The sequence below is a fragment of the Trichophyton rubrum genome, assembly GCF_000151425.1.
Source record: "Trichophyton rubrum CBS 118892 genomic scaffold supercont2.1, whole genome shotgun sequence".
Lineage (NCBI taxonomy): Eukaryota > Fungi > Ascomycota > Eurotiomycetes > Onygenales > Arthrodermataceae > Trichophyton > Trichophyton rubrum.
Window position 1 is genome coordinate 3,093,119 of NW_003456428.1, and position 20,910 is coordinate 3,114,028.

The window sequence follows — 20,910 nt, forward strand, 5'->3', positions numbered from 1 at the left end:
CAAGGTCAAGAAGGGCAAGGTCAAGAAGGGCGCATCCAGGAGCCAGACAAGGCCCGTCCGGTGTGAGTCTCTTCTCTGCTGGCTGCGTCTGCCCTGGATCCCAGCAGCGGCAAATGGGCAGACGAAGTGGGCTCTGGGTTGTGTCCCTCTGTCCTCCGCTGTGGAGTAGGGCAGCGCGGCGTCTCGGTCGTTTTCCTCTGCTGGTCTTCGTGCCTGTCTCAACCTGCGTCTTTGTTAGCTAGCAGGAAGTGAAGCGGGCGAGACGGGGCCGCAGTCCGTCCTTATATCTCATAACGCTTCCCTTCGTCAGACGTGCCGTTGTGGCCGCCGCGGTCAAGGGGACGGCGCAGGCAGGCAGCAGGCAGCAGGCAGCCACCCTTTGATAGAGGCCGGCGCAGGCATCCGACAGGCCAGGCGGGCGACTGCGATCCCTGGTTTGGCCCTCGTTAGTCCCCGGCTAGTGTGTCTCTCGCCGTCGTCTTGTCTGTCGCCGTTGGTTGGCTCGTCCCACGGCTGGCTGGCGGTCGAGAGATGCTGGTGGAAGAAGAAGAAGAAGAAGAAGAAGCAAAAAGGAGGCCGGGGGGGGGTCAGCCTTATCGCAGGGAAGGGCCAGAATCGGATGTCCTCAAGAGCCCCAGTCACGGAGCCGTCCGTCACTCTGGCTGTCTGATTCGAAGAGGCGACGGCGGGGACGACGAAAGAGCCGGGAGTCTGCTGGCTGTTTGGCTGTTTGCTGCCCAGCAGTGGTCATCATTGCTATTTGATACTGAACGACGCTGGTGTTGGTGGTGGTGATGGTGCGGCTCTTCCCGCAGAAGTTGCTTCTCTGGCTTCTAGAAGGACGCGGGACGGCCCCTTTTGCGGAGTTGCTGGAACACTCAGAGTATGGATGAAATGCAGTCTATATTCACGCGGTCTATATGCTAGTTACTCTAAAACACAAAGGGAGAGAGACCCAGGTCGAACATCTTTGCCGGGCAGGCTGGTGACGCTCTTCTCGGTGGCTCGCTCCGTGCAGGGACAAAAATATGGACCGCCGGCGACGACGGGCCAGCATCATGCCGGAATCCAGGAAAGAAAGAAAACAGAATATTAACCAAGACAGACAAACATTAGGTGCTCCATAGCGGATTATCTCGCAGTGACAAAGGAAATAGGTTTTTTTTTTTTTTTTTTTTTTTTTTTTTTTTTTTTTTTTTTTTTTTTTTGGGGCGGTTTTCGACATGAATCATGCAACTCCCCAACTCCTCGCTAACAACTCGAAAGGAACAGTGTGGGCGTTGTTCTGCTTGAACTGTTGGTTCTCATTCTCTGGTATTTGGCTCTCGGGCTCATTCAAGTTTGGTTCTTTTTGCTCTTGATATCTTGGTTCGTCGTTGGTTCGCCAGGAAGTAGTGGCTGCCTATGCGGCTATGCCTTAGGCGTGCGAGCCATCTTCTCCTTCTCATAGACAGCCTTCAGGACATCAACTCCGATGCCGAAGCAAGGCTCGACTCCCAGGTCCTTGAGGATCGCCTTGGTCTTCCTCTGGTCCAGCGCAAACATGTTGTGGCCGACCTCGAAGTAGCTCTTGAGCACAGTCCATCGGATCTCCGCGCCTGGCTCGGTATCGATACGCTGCATTCCATCGAGCCAGTCGTCCTTGCTTAGGATCTCTGCCTTCACGTCGGGATTAGACTTGATCTCAGCCATCATGTCGACCAGCTGCGGGGTCTTGACCGGGCTTGGGTTGGTGATGTGGTGGATTGTAGCAACGTTCTCTTGACGGCTCAGCCCGTCAGACAGTGACAGAGCACGCACGCACTTGGTCATGTAGTCAATCGGGATAAAGTCAATAACAAACTCGAGGCCGCGCTGGCCGATCTTGGGGATGCCGTTGGACTCCACAATGCCGAGGACCATGCGGCGCGCAAAGCTGTCGTCTGGCTCGATTCCTCCCGTCTCCGTGCTGGCAGTGATGGCAGAGGCACGGTAGATGGTGCAGGGAATGCCTCGAGACGCAGCCTTTTCAATCAACATCTCGGACGCCCATCGTGATTTGAAGTAGCCAAAGCGACTAGTGCCTTCGGGAGTGAAATGGCTGGCACTGGTCTCTTGGGTAACCGGGCGGCCTCTTCGCTTGCGGATGGTAGTCTGCCACGATTGAATGTGCATAACAGACCAGGTAGAGAGGTGGTGGATATGAATCTTAACCCTGCCAAGGGTCGCAAGTTCAATGATATCGCGGATGGGCTCAACATTGAAGCTTCGAAGATCATCATAGGATTGTAGGAGAGAGACGTGAGAAGCGAAGTTGTAGATAGCCTGGATGGTCTGCCCGAGCTTCTTGAAGTCGGAGGTTGATAAGCCCAGGTGTGGGTGAGCCATCGCGCCAGGGACGCATTGGATGCGGGTAGTGACAGCGTCGCGGTCAGGGAAGAACTGCAGCAAATCCCACTGGTCCAACACCTTGAAGACATCCTCGGAGGTCATTGGTTCCTCAAGGCCAAGAACATGGATTGTCAGTTGGGGGCTTTCACGGAGTAGAGCAGCAAGCATGTGGATTCCGTGGAAGGACTCAACACCGGTAAGGAGAACATCGGTAACCTGAGACGGGGAAATGTCGGGAAGGCTTTGGTCTAAGGTATACTGAGGAGCGTCAATCAACTCGGTTTCTTTGTCCCAGTCGATTTCGCCATCAGTAGCATCCTTGGCTTTGCTCCAAATGGCATGAGCAATGCCCATGGGGGTTGGCTTTTCAAACATCATTGCAAGTGTTGGAGTGACTTTGAGGACACGCTTGAGCCTGGTCTGCAGCCTAAGCATAAGGATACTCTGGCCACCGAGCTCAAAGAAGCTATCATTGACTCCAATATCTTGATCCTCGGGCAGCTTCAAGATTTCCTGGAATCCTTGCAAGACGGTATTGACGAGTTTATCATCAGGCTTGTCATTCGATGCGGCTGTTTGAGATTCAATCGTCTCGGTTGCGGCGGTAGGGAAGGTTAGGGAAAGGTCGCAGTTGAGTAGACGTTGGCGATCAACTTTCCCACCAATGGTGACTGGGAGAGCATCGAGGAATTGATAACCGTTTGGAAGCATATAGTTGTTAAGATGGCGGCCTGCCTTGTTGTTCAGGTCAAACGCAAATGCTTGCTTGCTCTTCTGGTCGGTGAATGGTTTCTTGGTAACAACGAATGCAATTAGCTGGCGGTTATCAGTGATATCCTGAGAATCAGCAGCGGTGGGCGAACGGGCAACGACAGAAATATCGACAATCTGTGGCTCTCCAGATTCGTCCTTGGACTCCACAAATAGTCTCTGTTCAACTTCACCAAGATCGATACGGAAGCCTCGAAGTTTGATTTGCTTGTCACCGGCGATGCGACCGTGGAACTCCAGGCTTCCGTCTGGGCGAAATCGGCCTTTGTCACCACTTCGGAACATTCTTGTCCAGCCGGCTTGACGGTCTTCTTCAGAGCAGAAGGGATCGGCCACGAACGAGCTTCGGTTTGCCTCTGGTCGGTTAAGGTATCCAAGGCCAACTTGAGCTCCTCCAACCACTATCTCACCGATGAATCCCTCCGGCAGGGGCTGACAGTTCTTGTCAAGGATGTAGTGTCGTGTGTTTGCCATGGGGAATCCGATTGGGATGCTGACTTCATCTTCACTAGGGTATTCAACTTGTTGGATGGTGGTTTGGACCACAAGCTCACTGGGACTCCAGGTGTTCAGGACCACAGCCGGGGTTCCGAGATCGTAGAAGGCCCTGGCCACGCGGACTGGCAGTCGTTCACCAGCAAAGTAAGCAATTCGATATTTGCGGATGTTCTGGAGACTTGGCTTTGCGTTTTCAATGAGAAGGGCAAATTGAGTAGGAGTGAAATAGGTAACAGTGACCTGAGAGGATTCCATGTACTTGGAGAGAGCAACAGGGTCCTTTCGAGTAGCAGCGGTAGCAACGCAGACGCGGGCACCGCAGGTAAGTGCAGAAAAAATTTGAACAATAGATAAATCAAAACAAATAGAAGAATGATGAAGGAAACGGTCTTTGGCGGTAAATTTATAGTCGTGATGCAGGGTGCTGAGCATCTGTTGAGTGTTTGATTGGCTCAAGACTACACCTTTTGGAGTGCCTGTGCTTCCCTTTGAATACATTAAAATCAAATTTCTCTCTCGAATAATATTCTTGACTCAAAGTGGTATTCCTCATCGGAGGGTTGTGTAGAGGAGAAGAAACTTACCGAGGTGTAGATCATGTAGAATGGGTCATTATTCGCTGTTTTGAGTGGCCCTTGAATAGGTTGTGACGACTCCGAGATGTTTTCAATCACAACGGTGTCCAACGGAGAGTTGGACTTGCTGGAAATCTCTCTGGCTCTGGCCTCGAGCTCCTTTTCAGCCAGAAGAAGCTTCATTCCAGAGTCATTGGCCATGAAAGAGAGACGCTCAGTAGCGAAGCTGGGGTCGAGGGCAACATAACCACAGCGGGCAAAGAGAGTACCGACCATTGCGGAGATTGCGTTCACTCCAGGAGTGGAGAAAACTCCAATTTTAGATCCAGAATCGATTCCCTTAGATTCGATTGCAGCAGCAACTTTCTCCGCTTTCTCAACGAGGGTCTTGTAGCTGATACTGCTTCCGTTGGAGGTCTCAATGGCTACATCGTTGGGGTATTGGCGCGCGATGTCCATGATACGGGAAGCGACAGACTGGTTCTCCCAGGTGTTCTTAGTGAAATCCATGGCGAAGAAGTTGTTCTTCAAGTGAGAAAGCTCCTTTGGGCCGACCATTGAAATTTCAGAGATTGGTTGGCGATGGTCGCGAATGGCGCTGTTCATGAAGGCGATGAAGTTGTCCAAGAAACGCTCCATTTCAGAGTTGCCGTACAAGGTGCTGGAGAACTCGAGAGAAAGCTTAAGCCCCTCATCGGGGTCCTCGGTGGCCTCGAGCTGCATTTCGCTGGCAGTGGGAACATCCTTTCCTCGGATATCAATCATATTGAAATCATCAGTAGAGTAGGTTGGGATCTTTCCATGCATCTGGTAGTTCACAACAACCTGACCGAGTGGGAAGTATGCAGGGTTTCTTGGAACACCAACTGCGTCAACGATAAGGTCGAATGGAACATTAGAATGAGACAGAGATTCAAGAATCAAACCGCTCATTTCGCGGAGGAAGCTCTCAAAGTCAGCATCGTTGTTGGTGGCGCATCTGACAGGGATAACATTGACGAAGAATCCAACAGTGTCGCTGACGGATGGGTGAGGTCTGTTTCCATCAATCATGTGGATAGTCAAGTCATCCTGCTCAGTGTAGCGGTAGATGAAAGCTCTGAATGCGGCCATGAGGAACTGGGCAGGTGTTATTCCAAGCCGAGCGCAGACTCTCTTCATTCTCTGGTGGGCTCCCTTCTTTAGCAGGCCTTGGTGTATGCTCCTCTTGTAGTCGTTAGACTCTGGTCGTTCCGCTTTTGCAAATGGGAGCAGCTTAGTAGGGCCGGGAAGATCATGGTACTTGGTCTTCCAGAAGTCGACGTCCTTTTGTTGCTCTTCAGACTGAAGACGCTCGTTGTGCCACATAGTGAATTCGGAGTATGAAGCCGCGGGTTGTTTGACGCCATCCAAGTCGTCACCGTTGCGTAGGCAGTTGTATAGGTTGCAAACTTGGTCTAGAAGAGACTCACTGCTACCACGATCGAAGGAGATGTGGTGAGCAATGGTGACCACCGTGAACTCCTCTTCTCCAGTTTGAATGAGAGTAAAGCGAATATTCTCGCCATTTTCGATGTCAAGGGGTTCATGGGTTTGCTCTTCGATGAAATCCTCGATATCGGCTTCAACATCGTGTGCATCAGTGAAATCGAGGAAGGTAAGTTCCACGGAGCAGTCATCAGTGACCATCTGCTGGGCGAAGGACTCTCCTTCAAAGTAAGCAGTGCGAAGAACATCATTTCGTCGCTTGAGTTCCTCAAGAGCCATTTGGAAGACTTGGATGTCAGGCTTGCCCTTAATAGTGGCGCATAGAGGCAAGTTCAAGAAGGACTTGTCTTCAATCAGGTTATGAATGAACCACAACCTTCTCTGGAAAGTTGACATAGGAACCTCATCTCCAGGAGAAACCTTGAAGGATTTTTCACCAAGTGGATGGTCCCCAGCATTCTTGGTGCTGGATGATCGAGCAGTGCGCGAGGAGGTTTGCTGCTTGGAGGTATCCTCGGTCTCGGCCTCTTCCAAGACAACTGCCTCGGAAACCTTTTCAACCAAGCCACGAATGCTTGAGCTTCCAAGGACGTCGAATAGGGCGAGTTCAACACCAACAGTCTTGAAGAACCATTTACGAATTTCAATGGCGACAATACTGTCAAGACCGTAATCTGCAAGACTACGGCTAGGTTGGACGTTTTCAATATCGATAGACAGGATGAGGGCAATCTTCTCGATGAAGGCCTCAATCAGAATATTGAGTCTATCATCAGCGGTGTCTGCGGCGCGAAGAAGGGCCATAACACTCTTCTGAGCCTTGCCGAGATTTCCGGAAGAAGTGAAGTCATGGTTCTGGTAGATATTCTTCATGCGTGGGCCGGAAGTCCAGTAGTAGTCAGGGCGTCTCATGTTAAGACCTGTTATTGTTTGATGAGCATCGAAGCCATTGCTATCGAGAGTCTTGTACTGGTCCCAAGAAACGGAGGTCTCGATTTGATGGAACAACTCTTCTTCATTGACTGGGTCATAGCCAACTCTCTCCATAACAGCTTGAAGCTGGGCATCCTCAGACACAGCACCGATACCAACAACCATACCAATATCCATGGTAGTGGCAGGCAGGCCGTTCTCTCGTCGGTATCGGCAAATGGAATCAATATAAGAGTTTGCGGCAGCATAATTTCCTTGTCCCTTAGTTCCAACAGCTCCAGAAAGGGAAGAGAAACAAACGAAGAAATCGAGAGAAATATCAAGGGTAGCCTTGTGAAGGTTATGTGTTCCCATAACTTTGGGCGTGGTGCAAATTCTCCATTGATCGAACGACATCTTGTCAAAGGGCGAATCTTGAAGAACCATCGCAGCCTGGAAGACACCCGCAAGGTTATCCTTGATGGCCTTGACGCAGTTGTTGACTCCATCGAAGTTGGATACATCGGCTTTGAACACTCGAACGTTGACATTTCTGTCTTCAAGCCATTGGACAACAGCCTTGGCTTCAGGCTTGTCCGCGCCAGATCGAGAAAGGAATGCCAGTCTCCGGGCTCCTCGGCGGTAAAGCCATTCAGCAAGTTTCTGGCCGAGACCACCCAGACCACCAACAAGGAGGTATGTCTTGTCAGACTTGAGAGTTGCCTTGCTATCATTGGTGTTTGGCTGTACAAGGACTTGGTTATCATCTCCAGGAACGAGAACAACTTTACCAGCAACATTACCTAGCTGGAGCATGCGGAATGCTTTCTCGCACTCGGCATATTCGAGCTCAACGGTAGGGATGGAGCGAATCTTTCCTTGCTGGAAGAGTTCACAGCATTCCTTGAACAATTTTGTAGCAATTGATCGGTTCTTCAGGTTAAACATAGTAACCAAGTCGACACTGGCGAAAGTAGCATTCTTTCTGAATGGGTCCATGTCGATCCTGCTGTTCTGGTGGATATCTCGCTTACCGATTTCAATGAATCGACCGAATGGAGCCAGACAGGTCCATGTGGCATGGAGAAGCTTTCCAGCGAGGGAGTTAAGCACAACGTCCACACCCCACCCGTTGGTAAGGCGGTGGACACCCTCAACGAATGAGTCGTCACGGGAGTTGAGGATTTGGTCATCAGTAAGGCCATAAGTGTTCTTAAGGAGATCCCTCTTGGATTGAGAGCCAACGGTGGCAATGATCTTGGCTCCAACCAATTGAGCTACCTGGATGGCCATCTGTCCAACACCTCCAGCAGCTGCGTGGATGAGAACAGTCTCGCCCTCCTTGAGCCTCGCGGCCTCAACAAGAGAGAAATACGCAGTAGATAGAACCAGAGGGTAGGCTGCAGCCTGTGCAAAGGTTAGAGAACCAATCTTGGCGCAGTAACAGGCTGGGTTCCGAGCAATAGTCCGGTGAGCACCCTCACCAGGGCGGAGTGCGACAACACGGTCACCAATCTGGAACTCTTCGTCCGAAACCTTGGATCCCTTGCGAATGACGATACCAGCACATTCATCTCCAAGTTTGTAATCTTCAATAATGCCCATGCTAAGGGCAATGTCACGGAAGTTGATAGCTGATGCCTTAACAGCGATTTCAAGCTCGTCGTCTTTGAGAGGTTCATCGGTAATCTCAGTGTCATCAGCAAATGACAGGGTTTCCAAGAGGCCAGGTCGTCCAATAACGAGCTTGAGTGGCCTATTCTTCTGGTGAAGTGGTTGCATTGTGGCCTGGTGATTGTAGCCTCCAGCAATCTTAGAGTTCAACTCATCATTTGCGTGCAATCGGGAGACATGGATTTGGCCATTTCGAAGCGCGATTTCTTCTTCGTGGAGGGTTGGGTTGAGGATGCGGAAAATGAGATCGGCAGAGAGATCAGCTTTAGCAGACTTAGTGATATCAAGAATTGCAATTCTCAAGTCTTCAGTTTCATGACGAACAGAGCGAGCAAGGCCAGGGAACATGGCTTGCTCTGGGCAGGGGCAATCCATGAAGGTACCCTGGCTAAGCCAAACAATGTTGCGGTTTGCATCGCTCGTGAGGGACTGGACCGCCTTGAATTCGTTCAAAGCCTTGGATGGCTCATCATAGAAGATGTTTACATCGAGGGCGTAGAGGGAAATAACATTGTCGTCCATTCGTGTGCCATTTCTGAGAGACAGGAAGTCTTTTCTAGTAACCTTTGCTGAGGTGGTCGATTCAATTCTTTGGGCGAGAGCTTCAGTCTCTGCAGATGGATTAGATGGCATGAGAATGGTAAGAGTCTCAGGAGTGAACACTGATTCATCACCGCCCTTCAAGACGGTCACATCAGAAGTGGACCATAATTGTCTAAGGTTTTCGGCAGTGGGGGCCTTTGCAGGATGGGATATAACAAGGCCGTTCTCATTGAGCTTCTCGATGGAAGCAGCTTCAGCCGAAGCGGAGATTATGATCACATCGAACTTCTCCTCATCAAGAGGGGCCTCAAGCGAAACAAGGCCATTCCAGCGTTCAACAAGGGGAGAGAAGCTTGCCTCCTCCGCTGAACCAACTGGCACCACAGTCATTTTGCCGAATTTGCGTCTCTCTCCATTAGAGCCACCAAGATGGTTCAGTATGTCCAAGGTAGAGGTATGGGAGTCAGAGTAGTGAAGGAAGTGCAAATTAGGGTTTTGGTGGACGTAGAGGTCAACAATCTCAGGGACGCTGAGGTTCTGGGCTTGAGCAGGAGTCAGGAACTCGAAAGCCGGCTTCCACTGGATGCCGAAGAAAAGAGTTCTCTTCTGTTGGTCATCAGCATCGCTTCCAAGACTGGTGAGTTCTAGACCTTCAATATCCGCAAGAAGCTGGCCATCCTTGGACTCAATACCGATATTGCTAATGGCAACACGGGGTCCGTGCATCCAGCTGTCGACAGCGACGTTGGCCTTGAATCCATCGCATTTATACTCCTTACGGTTAAGGTGACCAGAAATTTTCAAAGAACGCATGAAAGTAGGGATAAAGGATTCCGTGATACTGTGGCCCATGAGGCCTTCCACTGCAGCGAAGATTGGGTGGAGCGAGGAATCCAAGAAGGTAGGATGAAGGACACTGGCGCTGGAGTCATCGCCAGTAGAAACTCTCTTCGGCTCCCAGGTGATTTCTCCAGTTGCGAAGCCCTTACCACACTCCACATTCCCGCTAAGGCACTGGAAAGCCGGTCCATAGTGAAGGCCAATGGTTGCAAGTCGTTGGTAATATTTCGTGTGGGCCAAGGTTCTGTTGCTGCTGGCTCGAAGCTCTGAAGCAGGGGCTCGCTGCTTAATGCGATGGACGGGACGTTCTTCACCCATCTCAACTTGAATCAGCCCAGTACAGTGCTCCCTCATGGAGTCACCATCAAAGGAGAAAATGGCGAATTCTTTCCAGGTTGAGTAAACAGTCTTAGCTGATTCTGTAGCTGGACGAAGTTCCAGCAAAACTTCGGTGCCTAAGTCACTGTTGCTGACCATGAGAGCGGACTTTATGGCAATGTCACGAAGGTGAATCTCTTTGATCGGGTCTTCAGGGTTACCAAGGCGGATAGCAGCCTCAATAGCCATGGTAATGTATCCAGCTCCAGGGAAGACAACTTTTCCAGAAACAGCATGATCCACCAACCAGGGCATCTCAGCCAGACGGAGATAGTTTCGCCATCTAGGGCGGTCTTCGAGGCATCCCGGCATCTGAGCACCGAGAATTTGATGTCTGAATTTGCGAAGACGGTGGCTCTTGATGACACGGGTTTCGGACCAGTACCTCTGGTGATCCCAAGCATAACTAGGGAAGTCAAGAAGTTTGTTACCACTGTCGACGGTAACAAGATTATTGTTGGCATCGATGTATTTGTCCTGGTTAACAGCAGGGATGTCAACAGGGTATCCCATAGCAAATAGCTGACCGGCAGCGCTAAGGATGCTATCGTAAGCAGCGACCTTACGGTCAAGAACTCCGATGTATGGAAGTTTGATGTTTAGAGAGTTAAGAGTCTGGTTGGACGGTCCCTTGAGAGCAGGATGAGGGCCGACTTCAACCAAAACATCAATGTTTTGCTCATCATCCTCATTGAGCACAATTCCGGTAAGAGCGTCAGAAAACTTGACTTGACCAGTCATGTTGGCGGCATAATAAGCTGGTCCCATGGTCTGATAGTCGGCAACTCGGGCAGTGACACTGGAGAACATGCGAGCAGTTGGAGGTTGAGGAGCAAATCCAGGGTGATGTTTCAAGGCACGCTCATATCCAGGGGCAAGCGGAAGCATGTGGTGACTGTGGAAAGCTTGGCCGACCTGGAGACGACGAGCGAAGACTTTGCGCTCAGAGAGTTTAGCTTGAAGTTCAACAACGGCATCTTCGTCTCCGGACACAGTGAAACTGGTAGGACTGTTCATGGCAGCAACTGCAATGCGACCAGCGTATGGCTTGAGCTCATTGGTAACTTCAGATTCAGTGAGACCAACGGCCATCATAGCACCAGGGACGCTATCAGAGCTGGCAGCTGCATTGCCCATGTAGAGACCACGGTAGTAGGCGGCAACCATGGCATTAGAAAAGGACAATATGCCAGCAGCATAAGTAGCAGCCAACTCACCACTGGAATGTCCGACAACAGCAGTTGGGCGTATTCCCCAGGAAGCAAGGAGGTTAATCAAAGCAAGCTGAAGAGCAGTGCAAATTGGCTGAGAGAATCGAGTCTCACCCAAGCGAGAATCTTCCTGAGATCGAAGAAGCTCGCCGACAACAGTCCAATCAGGCTTATCAGGAAGAGCTTGGAGAACTTCGTCACACTTCTCCAAGGATTGGCGGAAGAGTGGGCTCATTTCAATAAGCTGACGGCCCATTCCCCACCACTGAGCACCTTGTCCGGTGAAGACAAAGCCAAGTCGGGGAGCAGAAGTCATCTTGCTGGCCCAGGCAGCGACTGGTAGGGGTTCCTTGAGGCTGCTGACGACAGCTTCATTAGTTGCTCCGTAAGCAAAAGAACGGAAATCATGCATGCTTCGCTCAGTGCTAAGGGTAGTGGCAAAGTCCGCAATGCTGATATCGGGGTTTGTCTCCAAGTAAGCCGCAAGTTTATCAGCCATCAGCTTTCCAGCTTTGTCGGAGTGGGAAGTAATTGGTGCAAGATAAGGGCGACCCTTGGTCATCTCAGCGTAAGGTTCTGGGAGAGCAAGCTTAGCGGAAGATGGGCGGTTGTATTCCTCTAGGATAATATGGGCGTTGGTGCCTCCATATCCGAAACTGTTAATGGAGACACGTCTAGCGACACCCTCGCGGACCGTCCACTCAACAGGTTCAGTAGGGATGCGCAGCTTCCATCCTTTGAAGTCGACCTCAGGGTTGGGAGTGTTGAAATGCATGTTTGGCGGGATTTGGTGTTTTTCCAAAGCCATTGTTGCCTTCATGATACCCGCCAACCCAGAGGCGCCCTCAAGATGACCGATATTTGTCTTGACAGAACCAATCCAGAGGGGCTCGTCACGGGTAGAAGCGAAAACAGAGCTGAGGGCACGAAGTTCTCGGGGGTCTCCAGCTGCGGTACCAGTACCGTGGCATTCGACATACTGAGTATCGGCAGGGCTGAGGCCAGCCTCTTTGTAAGTTCTTTCAATCAAGGCCGCCTGGGCCTGAGCCGATGGGAGAGTGATTCCCTGCTTCTTTCCGTCATGGTTTGCACCAGATGCCCTGATGATAGAGCGGATTCGATTTCCTTCGACCTCAGCACGAGATTGTCGCTTCAAAACAACCGCGGTGATACCCTCACCACGAACGTAACCGCTACCAGCCTTATCTCCGTGACGGCAGCGGCCGTCAACGGAAAGCATACCAAGATCAGTCATGGTCACGAAGATGTTTGAGTCAAAATGAAGAGCAGACCCGACAATAATAGACAAATCTGATTCACCACTGCGAAGAGATTGGTTTCCAAGGTGCAGAGCAACGAGAGAAGAGGAGCAAGCGGTGTCAATAGTAACGCTAGAGGGAGTTTATCAGTTAACAGGAGCAGATGCAAGCGCTTGCTTCAATGAAACTTTACCTAGGACCGTGCAAATCATAAAAGTAGGAGATACGGTTAGAAAGAATTGCATCACCAGTTCCGGTCACAGTGTACTTGGGATAGTACTCCAAATCCTTGGTAATCATCGAATTGTAGTCGTTGGTGAAACAACCACAATAAACAGAAGTTTGGGTGCCCCGGATTTCATCAAGAGTAATTCCGGCTATTATAGTTAGTTAGGATATTCAGAGAACAGGATATAAATCTTACCATTTTCCAACGCTTCATAGACAACCTCAAGCAAGAGGCGCTGCTGAGGGTCCATAGCCTCAGCTTCCTTGCCAGAGATGTGGAAGAAACCAGCATCGAAAAGACCGAGATCCTGGTCAAGGAAATAACCATATTTGGCATTGGTCTACAGTAAAGTTAGAATCAACCCGTGGTGTGTCTGTGTGATAGAGGCTGAAAATCAACATACGGTTCCCTTGTTGGTTCCATCAGGGTGGTAGTAAGCGTCGACATTGAAGCGGTCAGAAGGCATCTTCTTCTGAACATCGCGCTGGGTCATAATGTTCTCCCATAGTTTGGAAGGAGAAGAAGCGCCTGGAACACGGCAGGCCATGCCGATCACAGCGCTGAAATCATCGCGAGGAGTTGGCGCAGTAGTAGCGCTTGAAACGGTCTCGTTGTCAGAGACGTAAGGGGTGTTAACACCTGAGGTACTAGTCATGGTGTCCATTGCTGCGTAGTTTGTTTGAAAGTTAGTATCAAGAAGAGGAGCGGGGATTTAACCTGAAGTTGTGAATATGTCCAGATGCTTTTCAGAATTGGAATCCAAGGCGGAGGACAATCGGTTGGTGCGTATTAGTTACTAAGTATGTATTTTGAATATACAATATCCAGATAATCGATATCGAACCGCTGGATGGTTGGTAGAGCACTGAGGCGAAGAAAAAAAAACAGATTCTATAAGGAATCCCCAATTTGTATATTGAGGTGGATAGAAGTGAAACGGATGGTCCCAGAAGCAGAGTGCTTGGTGGGAGTAAGTGGATGCAAGTAACTATCAAGAAGAACACAGAGAAAGAACCAAATCAGCCCGGCAATGATTTAATTCTAGAAAGAAATTTTGAAGCTATCTCGGGGTCAGAAAGGGTATTTGACTTGTTCTCAACATCTCAGCCATCTCAGCCATCTTGAAATCTGACTAAAGCTTTCATGGTAGGAACAGTCGAAGTCGCCGTGCAGAAAAGGATAACGGGCAATTTCCAGATCCCTATGCAGGCTGCCTATTGGTCAGACGAGCTTTGTGCTGAAAGAAGGTAAAGCGAGTCTTCGAGGCCAAAGCTTCTCTCTGTCGGCCAACTCGGGGAGCGTGGCCGTCACGATACCAGGGCTGATGTATCCAGCCCCTTGCAGGCTCACATTTGAATAGATTAGATGCCATTAGTTCGAGAGAAGAGGGCCCCATAGACCAGGGGCCCGAAGCTAAGCTGACATTCTTTTCCTCCCTGCAGGGAGAAGTTAATATGCATCAAGTCCTAGTCTCGCGTGGCTTATCCCCTGCAAGAGGATGCGGGACTCCATATCATGGTATGGAAGGCCCGCTGTGCTGGCACATGGCATGAAGGCTGAAACCGCTTAACGCGAGGCTGGAGGAACAATGCATCCTTGGTGGTAAATCCTCCGCGTGGGCTCGGGGGGCGAATACCGAGTTCTGCCCCGTTTTGTACTGTTACTACAGCCCAGGGCAGCTAAATATGGACTCCGCGCAAAGTAGACCCTTGTAAGTGCTTAGTGTAATTGTATAGATTTGATGAGATAGTTAGTCCACGATTCATTCACCAGGCACAGGTGGACCTTTCGAGATCGGCCGAATGGCAACAGCGAGGATGCAGAGGCCCGGAAGACTGTTGATACATTTCAATGGGCCCATTCTGAGCTGACTGGCAGCTTGATGCATGGACATGAGAACAGAGCCCGTTATGCAAAGGCTGAGGATGAAGAGATGAGGTTGGTTGACGTTGAGGTTTGGGAAGTTCAAGTTGGACATCGCAAGTTGATGTTTATGCTGACTAAGCAACTAGAAACATCGAAACTTCGACTTCGACTTCAACTTCGATATCAACAACTAGCAAACAAGGAAACAAGAAAACTGCCGGTTAACAAGCCATTTCCAGCGCTGCTATGCTTCATGTTTCCTTCTGCTTGCCTATCTGCCGCTCTCCCATGTGGTAACCGTCTCGGCGCATGCTGAAGGCCCGACACAGTATTGCTTACTGCTAAAGTCTAGACGGCCCTCTCGTATCGCTTTACCTCCGGAATCTTATGGCGTCGTGGCAGTCAGATCTCCGCAGAAAGAAGGCGAGGAGACTGGAAACATCTCTCCATTGCTCTATCTCAGCATGTGTAGCATAGGCTAACACTGGATTCCCTCCTATGTGACTCTTCAGGCATGACAAGCGACGTTGGCTCCTTGCAGTCAGCTAGTTGAGCTTCATAACTAGCTAGTTAACTAGCCAGCCTATTATCAATAACTAATGGCGTCTATACCTAATGTGTCTGTATGGAATCACCACAGCAACATTACTGAGGACGCCCTCCTGCTCGATATCAATCCTCTCGTCTATGCATAAAGTACATACGACCATAGGAAGTGGAAAACAGAGCTTCCCGTCCGCTCAGCTGTACTTAAGCCACTTGCTGGTCGGTTAGTAGTTGGGTGGGTGACCACCAGCGAATCCCGACTGTCGTATGTATTTTTTCTTGTTTTTTATTCATGCTATTTTTCGTTTTCACCGTCTGCAATATCTTTCACGTATATATTAGTCGTTATTTATTGTTGTTGGTGGGGGGAGAATTTGTGCTGGAATATGCAGCCAGTTTGCCAGAAAACTACTGTATCTCAGTCCATGCTCTTAGTTACGCTTGTAACTGTTTAACGCGAGAACTAACTCTGCATAAAAGACTTATTATTTTTCTTTCTCGCATGATTTGCATGCCAGTCAACCACAGCACAAGAAACAAGGCTACTAATAATGATCCGTTACGCTTCGGGTGCTCGATACGTCCACACATTCCTCGTTACCAGAAGGAAAGAAACGGGACTCTTCTATGGGCGAGTTTCAGTGGCTGGTTGTCCGCCACTTTTCTACCTACGGAGCTTTTTATCAAACCCGTCACCCCTGCTGATATGGCAGTCATGAACTTATATAGACGACCTCTGCTCTATGCTATGCAAGTTGCCCGTTGTCTACACTGTCTGGAATCCGGTCAACTCCTACAGGCCGCTCTGTTCATCTTATCTCGCCATTGCGTGACATCTTTTCAGTACCTCTATCAGGTGCTATATACTCGTTTGCTCATATCTTAATAATTCTACCTTTCCAGAATCAGCTGTCATCATGTTCGTTGACTACATCCGGGCGGCCTTGACACAGCCAATCAACATAATACCGGCTATCATCATTCTCTTCATTATCTTCAAAGTCCGAGCGTGGTCCAAGGACGATGGCATCCCGTCTGTTAAATCAAATATTCCAATTGTTGGAAACCTCCTCGACTATGCTAAGGATATGGAAAAATATGTCCGTGAGTCCGGGAAGAAATACGGACAGGTCTTTCAGATCAACCTCCTCCTTACGAACACAATCTGGCTTAACAGCCCTGCCTTAAATAAAGAATATCTTTTTGCCCGCGAGGTAGGTGATCTTTGTCCCTCCCAATAAACAGACTCGTCTAACTATTCATCAGGACGTTTGGTCATTTGGTGACGGCATGGGAGTGTTCCTAAACAAGGTCGTTGTCCCAAACTTCTTCGACCAGCTTCGTGTTCTTGTTGGATCACTTAGCAGAGGAATTTCCAACAATGCAGCTATCTCGCATTATACAAATTTAGCTGGCATCGAAACCGAGAAGGCAATTTCCAACTGGGCCAACCGCAAGGAGCCTTTGAACCTTTTCAAGGACACCTCTTACATCGTACACAAAATTATTGTCCAGTGCATGATGGGTCCAGACTTCTACGATGCCGCTGATGAGCTTTTTGACCTTCTTCATGTCATGGAAGCGAATCTTGGTAGCATCTGGAACTTCATTCTCCCTGAATGGCTCCCTCATCCAGCCGCTAAGAAGCTATGGGCTGCCCGTGACCGTACGAAGGAGATATTCAATGTCCGTCTTGCTGCTCGTGAAAAGGAGCCGGAGAAATGGAAGAAAGAACTGGACTACATTTCATACACCCTCCGTGACCCTGTCACTGCTCATCTAAAGGACAAATACAGTGCCCTTCACACAGTTCTCATGTTTGCTGCCCACACAAGCACTGTTGCCGGCGTTGCCTGGACTATCATTGAGGTGAGAATCCCCATGCTCTCTTCCAGTGGTTTAAATTGCTAACTAGGCTTAGCTTCTCAAAAACCCTCAATATATCGAGCGTCTTCGCAAAGAACTAGCTGCCAACCCGAACCCAGAGGAATCCGAGTTCCTCAGTGCCCTGATGAAAGAAACTGTCCGCCATTACGTGGCATTCAACGATCTCCGCTTCACCCGCCAACCTAAGACTCTTACTAACACAAATTCCAAGAAGCCGATTACTATCCCCGCTGGTACCATGGTATCTATCTCTCCTTATATCACCCATCATGACCCAAGCATCTGGGAAAATCCCAACGAGTATCTTCCTGAGCGTTGGATTGATGAGCCAAACCTCCAGAAAAAGATGAACGAGGGCAACAACATCCGCTATCTACCATTTGGTGCAGGGAGTCATCGTTGTCCTGGAGAGAAGATGGCGTTGATGATGATGAGGACTATTGTTGCCAAGATTGTTATGACCTGTGATATGGATTGGCCCGCTGGCGAGGCTAACCAAAACACCACTGACTTGGACTTCGCTAAGATTGGAAGCCCATGGCTCAAGGGTGACATTCGCGTTAAAATCCAACCCAAGAGGAAGTAGATTCTTCTTCCCATTCCTTTATCAAGGAGGCGAGCGATGGGGAAAAAAAATAGATATCTCTAATTTTATTTACGAAGTATTGACATTGGTTGTTATTTTTCTGCATTTAATGTTATACATATATTTAGTCACGTTATTCAATCACCTCTCTCTACTCGTCCAACTGTTCTTAATAAAGCTTTGTATGGATATTTTCGATTATTGAGTACTATTAGCCTGAAACATCGATAGTCCATAGTTTCTAATGCAATGTAATACAACCGAATTCCCGCCACTTTCCTCCTCTCGCGTATATTAAAAACTAGAAATGAAATACTATATAGGTTTTCTATATTTAAGTGAAATGAGAAAAAATGTATCTCCCCTCCTTTTCCCAGGATTTAATTTGTCTAGACCGGAATCATAGACCGGATGGATCCATATGTAAGAGTTCAATAATGACAGTATTGAGAACGTGGCCCTAGGCTCGTATACTTAAATCCCAGAGTAGTTAATTGTTTAGTTAAGCAGTTATCTCGTATTCTAGTTCATGCATTTCAGTTCTGGAAGGCCTACCGGTACTGATTTCCCAAAACGAGCAGTGATGGAACTCTCCTCTGTCGGCCGGAATACCTAGTTATATGAAAGCAACAGGCAATATTTGAAAAACGGCTAGTGGCATAGAATGAAGCTCAAGGGGTGTATCCAATCGCGAGGTTAATACCAAGCATACTCGTTATCGAACTACCGATTTACATGCAAATCACCTAGTCGCAACAAGCCATGCATATCGACCGACTAGATGGCTGCATCCAAAGGAATAGTGTTTCCACCCACGGGTGAAGTTTCCAGTGCCAGATTTTAGGCTAATGTTAGTGGAGCAACGTATGAGTGATTAAGGAGTGAAGAGGCAAAAATGTTGAGTTATAGAATTAGAGCTATGTTCACTATCAACTTTACAATGTTGTGGTATATAAAAGATGTGCAGGGTGAAAACCTCGGCTGGACCAGCAAGCTGGAGACAAAGATATTAGTCTATAGTAAAGGTAGATTTCAAGTCAAACATAAGAGATGATTGTTGGGAAAAAACTTAATCGCGAAAATCAGCGAGGCCAACTCTGTTCTTCTCGAAGTCAAAGAGGATAACCTTGTCCTTAGCGAAGTTCTCACCAAGATTTCCGATAACAAAGTTCTCCCCTTGGCCAATAACACGAACGTTAAGGACACAGACATCCTTGCCATCCATGGTCTTAGCTTTGGAGATGTAGTGTCTGGACTCGATGCTCCAGACTCGGCGCCATTTGCCGAACTGGTACTTCACAGCTGGGAAAGTATCAACCCGGTCACAGTCAACAGAGTAAAATTTTTGCTTTCCATTGTTAGGAAGGGTAGCCATCGTAAGGTTAGCAGGCTGGGCATTGGTAATGGAAACAAGTCGCCTGTAACTGGCAACAGACATGGCGGCACCGCGTCCGTAACTAGCATGGTCAAAGACTACTGCAGAGCCTGTGGTAGTATTGAGAGCCTGCTCTTCATTACCGATAAAGTGTTTTGTGACTGGGATAGACCAATAGTTATAGAAAGCCGGGTTATAGATGAAGTCGATGTCATTCACAATGGGAAAGACGATAGTGTCGATCCACTCGATTCCACGCCATCCGATATCCCTGTGATGGTATCCACCAAGAGTTTGAATGCCGTCGTTTCCGTTGCACCGTTCTTTTAGTGGTGACTTATAGCCTGGCTCATCGCTATAGCAATAAATGAACGACGTTAGACCAGAATGGAACTTATTCTGTTGGAACATCTGGTGGAATGGAGCTTGGATGGACATGTTGTCTGGCTTAAAAACGGGAGACATCCCAAAAATTCCGCTGAATGGGTAGGGGAACGAAGCCTTCCAATTCAACTGGGACAGCTGGAGGGTAATTCGAGATTCTCGGTCACCAACGCGATAAATGTCGGAAGCAAATACTGCGGTAAGATCCTTGTCCATGAAGAAATGGTTGGGGTTCCATGTTCGAGTTGGATATAGGTTGGTCTGATTGACGAGGGAAGTAGATTGTGTCTCATTAAAGAGCTTCTGGCCAGGAGCAAGGCATCCATAAGCATTATTGGTATGGTTGCATTTAGTAGAGACGGTGTATGCGCCTATCCAGGTCCAATCAACGAAAAGTCTGGTAGCCTGAGCTGGTGTTCCGATAGTGACTAGGTCCGTATTGAAACCATTCTGGTACAGCTTCAAGGGTAGATCAATCATGCTCTGTTGTCTATCATTGGGAGCGGCGCTTGCTTGCGGGATAGTCGCCGCCCCCAGAGCGACAAGGGTGAGGATGCCACGCATGATGTTAGGTCAAGGTGGTCACTGTTGGAGTAGAGGGAAAGGAGGGTGAAACAAAGCAGGAGGTCTCGTAAGCCAGCACGAAACTTGGTGAGAATTAGCGATTGAGATAGATATAGATATTCAAGTACTCAGTGTACTTTTATCATCCGGAAACAATTGATGAAGATCGAAGGATGCTTCATCATAGTTATATTGTCTCAAATGTCGAACAGCGACCGTTAACGCCATAAGCCATTCATAGAATGGTCTCCAATAGAAGACTCCGTGCGGAGAGAAGCCATATCTCGAGTGCTTTCGGCACGGATGCTAAGCAAGAAATGTCCGCTGTGTCTCGGCCTTAGGATGCGCAAAGCCGCTGCGTTGCTGAAAGTTGATGTTGCCAGAAAGTTTCGGTACTTTTTCCTGTGCCTATTTTTAGGCGCTGACTAAGTATAAACACATTAGTAATCAGGCTCCACGTGACCTCGCTCGGCACTTCCCCCCCTTTTTTGCGCTCTTCGAATATCGCGACGACGACATCAAAATATCAACCGCAACGACAGCATGCTAACTCACGAATCAACAAAGCTAGATGCATCATGATCCTTTGAGATACCATTCAACGAGACAAGGATAACGAAAGACGTGCTAGTCGAAGAGAGATCCCTGTACCATCATCTTCTAGAATACCATTCTCGTGGCAGCATCGCGTGGGCTCCGGGAAATCTTACTCAAACTGTGTGATTCCTAACTTTCAAGCCTCGTCCTTCGTGCTTCAATGCCACACGATGTCCACGTGTAGGAGCTGTAACGAGAGTGCCCCTTGCTAGCCACTGTACCCCCTGTGCCTTAGTTCTGGCCACTGGCGGTACTTTCTACCTATCGCCTACTCTTCCTCGCCAACCATGGTCGACTTGGAAAGCGATATCGCTAGGGCAAAGCTTGTCGCAGAAGCTGTCCCACTGCCCCCAGAGCTGATACCTGTGTAGATATTTT

At 48.9% G+C, this 20,910-nt stretch overlaps 4 protein-coding genes and 1 non-coding gene across 5 annotated transcripts; 2 read left to right on the plus strand and 3 right to left on the minus strand.

The window, feature by feature from the left end:
• Window positions 1–1,207: 1,207 nt before the first annotated feature.
• On the minus strand, window positions 1,208–13,391 carry TERG_01175 (uncharacterized protein; the record flags this gene model as incomplete). The annotated part of the gene is made up of 5 exons (XM_003239145.2): window positions 1,208–4,125; window positions 4,224–12,630; window positions 12,692–12,875; window positions 12,923–13,067; window positions 13,131–13,391. The coding sequence occupies 5 exons, from the start codon at window positions 13,389–13,391 to the stop codon at window positions 1,411–1,413; spliced, it is 11,712 nt and encodes a 3,903-aa protein (XP_003239193.1). The 3' UTR covers window positions 1,208–1,410.
• A 1,098-nt stretch (window positions 13,392–14,489) lies between these two features.
• TERG_11685 (uncharacterized protein) lies at window positions 14,490–14,705 on the minus strand (the record flags this gene model as incomplete). Its single annotated transcript, XM_047750758.1, has 1 exon — window positions 14,490–14,705. One exon carries the CDS (start codon window positions 14,703–14,705, stop codon window positions 14,490–14,492), a length of 216 nt encoding a protein of 71 aa, XP_047605354.1.
• A 590-nt stretch (window positions 14,706–15,295) lies between these two features.
• On the plus strand, window positions 15,296–15,411 carry TERG_10003. Its single transcript, XR_007130570.1, has one exon. It is a non-coding gene; the product is annotated as a 5S ribosomal RNA (ribosomal RNA).
• A 645-nt stretch (window positions 15,412–16,056) lies between these two features.
• On the plus strand, window positions 16,057–17,873 carry TERG_01177 (uncharacterized protein; the record flags this gene model as incomplete). Its single annotated transcript, XM_047747720.1, has 2 exons — window positions 16,057–16,353; window positions 16,406–17,873. The coding sequence occupies 2 exons, from the start codon at window positions 16,057–16,059 to the stop codon at window positions 17,048–17,050; spliced, it is 942 nt and encodes a 313-aa protein (XP_047603684.1). The 3' UTR covers window positions 17,051–17,873.
• An 87-nt stretch (window positions 17,874–17,960) lies between these two features.
• TERG_01178 (uncharacterized protein) lies at window positions 17,961–19,935 on the minus strand (the record flags this gene model as incomplete). Its single annotated transcript, XM_003239148.2, has 1 exon — window positions 17,961–19,935. The coding sequence occupies one exon, from the start codon at window positions 19,933–19,935 to the stop codon at window positions 18,682–18,684; it is 1,254 nt and encodes a 417-aa protein (XP_003239196.1). The 3' UTR covers window positions 17,961–18,681.
• Between the last annotated feature and the right edge of the window lie 975 nt (window positions 19,936–20,910).